The sequence below is a fragment of the Trachymyrmex septentrionalis genome, unplaced genomic scaffold (assembly GCF_001594115.1).
Source record: "Trachymyrmex septentrionalis isolate Tsep2-gDNA-1 unplaced genomic scaffold, Tsep1.0 scaffold13, whole genome shotgun sequence".
Lineage (NCBI taxonomy): Eukaryota > Metazoa > Arthropoda > Insecta > Hymenoptera > Formicidae > Trachymyrmex > Trachymyrmex septentrionalis.
This window is the reverse complement of record NW_017304438.1, coordinates 188,023-196,871: the sequence shown is the minus strand read 5'-3', so window position 1 is coordinate 196,871 and position 8,849 is coordinate 188,023. Positions and strand designations below refer to the sequence as shown.

Sequence of the window (8,849 nt, the reverse complement as noted above, 5' to 3'; positions counted from 1 at the left end):
TATATATATATATATATATTATAATTGACGTTTGTTGGTGATACACATTCCTCGGAAATTTCTCTTTGCATTAATTCTAAAAGATTTTCGATGGGATTGACTAAGTGGTATACATATATGTGAGAGATAGTGTTTTCTACAGTGGTATATATAAAATAACATATTTACAAAATTTGTAAAAATTAATATTTTATAAAAAAAAAATAATAACAAGACAAAGCACAATCAAAATAAACTGTACTTTACTTCATCGCGACAAATGGCTATCAGTGCCAACATCATAACCAACACGGTAGTAAGATTTTAATTCAGCTAGCAATCCAGCAGAAAAAGCATCGTGTACAAGTTTAATAGAATTAATTCATTTAAATGCAATTATTACGTAAATCCGTTGAAAAAATAAGAGTGTTGATAAAATGTGTGTTGCGCATAGAAATAAGTTAATATTATATATTTAAAAATTTATATTAAAGTTACTTGTCACCGTAGTAAAGTTTACTTGTCACTTGTAACTCGTGCCGCTTACATGTTTAGGGTGCCGTCCCATGACGATTTTTACCTTTTAGTTAATTTTTGTACCGCGTGCCATGTACCGCACTACGTGTAATCGCACCCTAAAATCCTAAATACCCACAATGCGAGGCAACAGCGATAAGAATAGCAATAGGAACGTTAAAAATAAGCGATATATAATTGTTGCCTCCCGTTGCATACGATTTTCACATTTGATGAGTATCCACAATTTATGTCCGTATAGCTAAAGGATCAGTCGGATTGAAATACTATTATAATTACCGATTTCAAAAGTAAAGATTTCAACCTTTAAAATGTTTTTTTAAAAATTTCGTTACGATTATTTTTGACGAAGTTATTCTATCTTGAAATTATATATAAAATATATATATAAAAGGATCATTTAGAATTAGCTTAAAGATCAAAAAGATTTACGTATCTCTGCGAAAAATAATTACAAAGCAATGTTTGAAATTAGCGTTTAAAAGCTTAAGGCTAACTTTCGAATACTTCAAATTATTTTTGATCAATCAGATTGAAATATCAATTATCGATTTTTCTTAAGTAGAGATTTCAAGTTTTAAAAGGCTTTTTTAAATATCTCGCTACTATTTCAATGAATTATTGCTATTTGAAAATATTAAAAATTTGTGAAAAAATTTAGTGGCCACGTTTTTTTGCATGTAAGTGAAAACATTGACATTTTGACGGTAGTTACTATTTTACAACGATAGAAACAGCTATAATCTTTTTGAGTGCAGTCTTAGAGTTGTTGTCTTAGAGTTGAATGAATATCATATATTTACACAGATCGAAATAATACGTAATGTCACAAAAGAAATAAAAACCAACCAATTTGCCAACCAATTTGATTTTATATATATTAATAGATTGTAGTATATTCTTCCATCCGCTTCAAAGTTATAGCACATATAAACAGAATGAAAAATCTGGATGCTGATTGAAAGGCTATAAGGCGATAGACACAGAATTCCAACTCGTCGGAAATCGCTGTTGCCTTATTCCGTGTTCCTATGCATTGTCATATGCATTCCCATAAGTTGGATTCTTCTGTTCTTATCGCTACTGATTTTGTTATCGCTATTTCTATCGCTATCGGTTGCCTCGCATTGTATTTAGGGCTTCAGTTTTTCTTCCTGATCGCACTGTTCACAATCATACGTCTGTCGCTTGTAATAGTATTGAATCGGCATTAAAAAAAGGTACGAATTTTGTAATTTTATCTTCTTATTTATGTTGAAAAAAACCTAATCCTCCAGAAGAGCCTACTCACCTCCGATTTCGATGAAATTAGGCTTATTCGACGCGTTTTTGGATAGTCTCGGACTTTTTTCTGTCAGATTCTTTCATTTTACACAAAAATATTCGACCAGATTAGCGGATCGCCAATCGCAGAACCGTTTTCTCAGAGATCTCTGTAAATTTTACAAACAGATCTAAGAGAACTATTTTGTGGCAATCCGCTGAATGGAATATAAGGAACGCGTACGTAAAACGGCGGAATGTCAGTGATTGATCAAATCCTTCGATACGCGAATACGCGCGTACGGTGATATGAGCGTCGGTACCTTTATACATGCATTTTTTTAGAAAAAATAATTTTTAAACAATTTCATTTTTGTCGATAATTTGGCACGATAAAAATGGCGGCAATTACATATTATCACAAACGACAATTAGTATTATTTATAATTTGACGCGAAGGATAATACTACAAATATATTTATAAGACAACAATACAAGTTTTCATGTGGCAATATTGCGCGGTCATAATTTTTATTTAAAATCACCACTGTACATTTTAATATGTTACGTTTATTTCTTGTTTCAATATCAAAATGATAATTTTAGATAGAAAAAGAAGCAAATTCTGTAATTTCATTTCCACACGTATACTGAAAGAAACCATACATCCGTTTATCGCCATCAGATAAAGAAACATTTACCAGAGTTGCGTTTTGAACAGAAGACAGAAATCAATCTCGCGATTTTCAGGCGCATTTTTTTCTTTTCTTTTCGTTGCGTAATAAATAAAATGCTGCGCTAAGCTTAGACACTACGTGTCTCTAGATCATATCTATAGATTGTATTGTTCATATTATCTTTCAAATATATGTGTTATGTTGTCATGAGTCACATTCTCAGTCAAGCGTTCAAACACTGCAATAATAGATCTTTTTATTGTTACACTCTGAACCGGTGCAATAAGTTAAAGTGAAACAAACATATATTTGTTTCATTTCAACTTATTGCATTGTGTGTACTAGTTCAAAAAGTGCAACAATAAAAAACCTAATATGTATTCAATCTTTGGACAGATTACATTACATCGTGCGTGTTACATGTGTGAGCATTTAATTATTCGATCCTACATTGTATGTGTGGATAAATCATCATTAAAGCTTGTCAGAATGTTAATGATTTGTGTCCCCGCTTGCGCGTTATGCCTTCCTATTCCCACTTTACATTCATTTTATTGCTAAATACATCGCTCGAAGTCGAGGACTTGACGTTTGTAAGAAGTTAGCCCCCCCCCCCCCCACTTTTTGGAATTAAATTATTTCGAAAATTGTGCTGAATTATGCTACATTGTGCCCGAATATTAAAGTCAAAATATAAAAATATGTTAGAAAATTAAAAAAACAGTTTTTTAGACTCCCTCCTTCCCACTTTACAATTCTTTCAATTTTCATGATTGTGCTAAGTTGTGCTAAGTTGTGCTAATATTGTATCAAAGTGATACCTTTAAATATAATGACAATAGAAGATATAATAAAAGAATAATTGTTGATTCAATTCGGAATAAAAATGATACATGTATCAGTTATTCACAAATACTATAAAAATGCATATCTAAATTGTGCTAGCCTAGCACAACCTTCAAAATTCTCAGCACAACAATATTAAAGGCACTTTACTCTTGCGCGCGGCCCTTACGTTCGGTTTTTTGTCCATAATTATTAAATATTGACGTCAATTCAATTAAAGTGCCCTTAATATCGTCGTGCCGAGGATTTTGTGCTGACTTGTGCTAGGCTAGCACAACTCAGATATATAATTTTATGATATTTGAATAATCGGTATGTACGTAAACGTCATTTTTATTCCGATTTGTCGAAAATTATTTTTTCATAACTTCTATTGTTGTCATTATTTAAAGATACCATTTTGGCATAATATTAGCACAATTTAGCACAATCTTTTTTTTGTTAGTGAGGCGGGGGGAAATGTCTGTGCATATCCTCGGTCCCGTGGGAATGGGGGTCGAAGGTTATATGGGACTCGCATCCACTAAAACCTCCGCCGGTATCCTTCACTGGCTCTTAGTGAGTAACACAAGATGTCCTTGATAATAAATCTTGAAGCAACGCGAACAGATCTGCTGGCTGCGTTCGGAAACATTAGAACTATGGCAAAGAACGAGACTAACAAGTAACTGTCGTAATCGTAATGTAAGATAAGGCAAAAAAGAAGATGTCCCATTCGTGACTAGTCGGAAAAGTGTTGGGCAAGTTTTCTGTTATTTAAAAATAATATAAATTTTGAGTGCAATTAATATTGTTTGTTTTACAATAAGTGATTTTATGCGACGGTCATGCCTATTTTATAATTTAAAAAAATTTGGAAGTATATTGTATTAAAAAGTATTTCGTATTTAAAATAAAAAATTTGGAAATATATTCTATTTTGTATTTCAAAATTGAAAGATTGAAAATATTTTGTAATTCAAATACTAAGATTGCCAATTTTGTATTTTATATTTTAAATATCTTAATGATGTATTTTGCCCAGCCCTGAATACACTTTGTGTATTCAAATTTGATCTGTATGATTATCAAGGAGAAAATGTTCATTCTTTAATTTGAATTTTGGTTTATCTCGCTATGATGATTTTTCATATCGTTACTTGAAGAAATTAAAAGTTTGTGCTAAAATTTAATTTTTCATTTTTTTATGGATGAGTGTATAATTAAAAGTATAAGATATAAGATCATTCAATACTTTCTGATAATGTTTAACATAAATTGATTCGCCGCATGAAAAATTGGCCGCCTAAAAAAATGCGCTATTAACATCGTTTTTGGTATACATATTACGATGTTATTAAAAACATTGGATTAACATTAATAAGGAATGTGGGAAGGTAAAATTTAAGATTGAATTTTTACGTTGTTGCAAAAATAGGAGTCTAGGACCTCAACATTTATGTTGTAAACAGATTTCCACAATTTAAAGTTTTACAATCACAATCTTAAATCTTTGACGAATAAAAAGTACAATAGATTTATATAACAAGTGTAACCCAGCAAACGAGAATGGATTGAAATGGATTAAAATGGAATTGAAATGGATTAAAATCAGAAATACGAATTCACGAATGTTAAAATAAATCCTTTTCAATCTTACATTTTTATTCATTTATAGGAATGGCATGGAGTATATCTCTATGTTTTTCAATCTAAAAATAATATTATAGTATTTTGTGTGCATCATGGATACTGCTTAATTTAAAATTCTAAATAGGAAATGCAGTTTTTCAATCCAGTTGAATCTAAAAATAAGATCAGCCATTTCTGTGCATCGTAAATACTGCTAAATTTATTGTAAAATTCTGAATAGGAAATGCAATTTTTTAATTCAGTTGAATATAAAAAAAAGTTTTTCTTTTAAAATAGGCCATGAATACTATTCAATTCAAAATTGTGAATAGAAAATCCATTATTTCATTTAAAAATACATTATGAATGCTATTTTATTCAAAAATATGAATAAGAAATTTTTCGTTTTAATTCAACTGAGTTAAAAAAAAGTTATACCGTAAAAATATATTATGAGACTTCTCCTTCATTTAATAATTAAAAGAAACATAAAAAGAACTACGTAAATTCACAATAAATGTTACTTATATAAATTCCTCATTTTTAATTAATAACTTAATCACTTTTATGTATATTTTATATTAACACGTTTGCTTTATTATATAGCATATATTTTTTGTATAAAAGTTTTAAAATAATAACTATAGAATTTCATATAATTACTACTTTAATTTATTTAAACTTTTTCATATATAAAAATATATTTATATGGAATCCAATCCATTTTAAAATACGGATTCAGATGGATTGAAAATTTCCAATCCATTTCAATCCATTTTCGTTTGCTGAGAAATCTCTGACGGAAACTGAGAAATCTCTGATGCTTTCAAACATTATAGATTTTTACAATTTAATATTAACAATATCAAAAAGAGAATATTTGAAAAAAAAGAACTACCTTTTAATATTTGTAATGAATTTTTTCACTCGCAATATGTGCGTCATTAAACAGGTTTAATTTGAAAGAAAGAAAACGAATGTTAAAAAAACTAGATTTTCTAGAGATTAGGGTACAAGAGTTGATGAATCCAATATAAAATTTTTGCATTACACAAAAAAGTCAAACAGATGACAGAAATGATAATTCCACAAAAAAGTCGAACACAGATGGTAGAAATAACTTCACAATAACTCCATATATTATTACTAGCAGCTTAGAAATATGAAGAATTTTTTGTTATTATCATTGTGCTTCAAAATATATGCTAAATTAAATTCAAATTTGAAAATCAGCATTAATTTAAGTAAAATATGTATCACAACAAGTTAATGTATAACACGCATATAAGGTAATTTACCGATCGTTTTAGTAACGATAAAATTTTGTCAAATCTAATTTGACTCATATCTTATTAAAATATATATTTTGATTGAATTTTATCTTTATAATATGGAGGCTTATAGTGGAACATTGTTTTCTTTTTTTTTTTCAGTATTAAAAATTATTTGATAACCAACTGGAAGTTGTTAGATGATGGAACTCCTCGAAATACTATACGGCATTGTCGCCGCAATTCTCGCTTTTTATTATTTTCTCACATTGAATTTTGACTTTTGGAAGTCACGTGGTGTTCCTGGTCCACGACCAATACCGGGACTTGGCAACTTTAAAGACATTATGTTACATAAGATATCTGCGGGTGATTATTCAACAGAAATATACAACGCCTACAAAAATGAACCATTAATTGGAATATTCGCTAGGAAGATACCTATTCTTATGATAAAAGATCTAGATTTAATTAAGGATATTCTCATCAAAGATTTTACCACGTTTACCGACAGAGGATTTACCAGTTTCGAAAAAGTAAGTATTACTTAAAAAATTATTATAATATAAGTTTATATGAAGCATGAACAAGATATGTATGACTTTTTTTAAATCCGAGCGTCTTTTTTAAATCTACTTTTTTACATATACTTTTATATAGTGCTCGCCAAAAGTTCTGGATCGACTGAATATCTCGGAAAGTATGTATTTTTGAGAAAAATGTTCTAGACAAAAATTTTTAAAAAGATCTATTCAAGTCTGATCTTATCAGTTTGACTTTGGATAACGTCAGGTCAGGTTATCGATTTTTTAAAATTGAACACTCTACCCTTATAACAATATGTTATCAAAAAGGTTTTTAAAAGATATCTCATTTCTGAATTTGATAACTTAGAGAAATTTTTAAAAGGTCACATAAAGATATCTTAATGTTATTTCATTTTTATTATAAAATTAATCAAAGACTAAGAATAAATTAAGCCATTTGCAATGGACCGTTTTACAATATTATTTTCAAAGTAAAAGAGTTGATGTAAGCTGAGTAATAACACTATAATAAGTATTACAACAGTTTGTTAACTATATTTCCACAAGTTTGCGTGGAAAGGTGAATCAATTAATCTCCATTAAATCCGTGGATTTGATTCGCTTTAGTTGTCTCAGCATCATTTCCTTATGAAGAAGTCGAGACGCTAGTCTATTCAGGTGATTAGTAAGACGTTCCTTATGTTTATCTACAGCTGATATCATTTCTTCAGTAACAGTCTTTAAGATCTTGAATATATCCGCATCTCGACAGTACTACGGTGCATTAGTTATATGCCTAAACACTTTATTTTTAAACACTTGAATGATTTTAACATTTGATTTCGCACTACATCCCCAGAGTTGGATCCCTTAGGTTCAAACCGGTTTTAGGATGAGCTTGTACAACAATAGACAGTTTGGAGTTTCTGTTTATCAGCCACTCCATTGTAATCCGAATAACGGTCAATTGCTTACGCTTTATCTTTATATGCTCCTTCCAACGGAGCTTATCATCAGGAATCATACCAAGATATTTTGCAGTATTAGAATATGGAACTATTTGCTGATTTATAGAATCGGTATTTTTGTCTCTTTAAAGTAAAATTATGTGCTGGGACTTGCTTTTATTTAACTTGATTTTCCATTCTTTGGTCCAACTTACAATTCTGTCAACTGCTCTTTGTAGCTTGCTTGTAAATGCATAAGAGTCCTCACCCACAGTTAGAATCGCAGTATTATCAGCAAAAGTTGCAATCATTGTTTTAGGAATTCTATATTTGCCGTATACAAGAAGTATAAAGTCGATCTCAAGACACTATCCTCTGGGGAACATTAATTTTCTGAAAGCTTGAGTAGATATCTGCATATCTCACCCTAAAACAGCGATTTTGTAAATAAGACTCCAACCCAATCAGAAATGATAATGAAATCGACATCGAATCAATGTCGATTCGATTTCGATTTTATTATTATTTCTGACTGGGAATAATTCACAAAACTTTAGGAAGTATCTTTTTGAGTTTAAATACTAAACCCTCGTGCCCAGACCTTGTCAAATGCTTGAGAAACGTCAAATAGGACGCCGAACAAACCTTCTTGTTTTCTAATGCTGGTTTAATCTTGTCCGTAATACGATGCACCTGATCAATTGTAAAATGCTTGTTCCAAAAAAAAAAAACCGAATTGATGTTCTAGGAGAAGATAGTTTTCCTCAATGACTGATTTTAGTCTTTTACTAATTAATTTTTCAAAAACTTTCGATATGATTTGTTGTGAGTTATTATTAAAATAACACAGTGGTGAGTGAGAGAAAGAAACTTTATTATACTTCAATTAAACAACATGTACAGTGAGAAAAAAAAAAGAACGCACTCGCAGCGTTAACTCGTGACGGGCGGTAGAACAAAAGAAACTGAAACAGAACTGCAACCGGCATCGGTTGCCACGTCGGGCAAAAAGGCGACGCGCATGCGCGAAACAAAATAACTAGCCGAACTAAAAACCGAAAAGTATACATGAACACATGCATATTTTTAATCGCAACATGATTGAAAGAAACGAGATTAGTCTATTTGATGTGATTACGTTTAAGGGTTTACTAGGTTTAGATACCACAGTTATTTCCGCCATTTTCTATT

General features: G+C 30.3%; 1 protein-coding gene across 1 annotated transcript in view; it reads left to right on the top strand.

Annotated features, from left to right (window-relative positions):
* The first annotated feature begins 6,384 nt into the window (after positions 1-6,384).
* The window catches only part of LOC108756840 (probable cytochrome P450 6a14), a 16,270-nt gene continuing 13,805 nt past the window's right edge, over positions 6,385-8,849 (top strand). The window contains exon 1 of the mRNA XM_018500941.1: positions 6,385-6,720. Coding sequence (XP_018356443.1) covers positions 6,385-6,720 — 336 coding nt within the window. The remainder of the gene's footprint in view (positions 6,721-8,849) is intronic.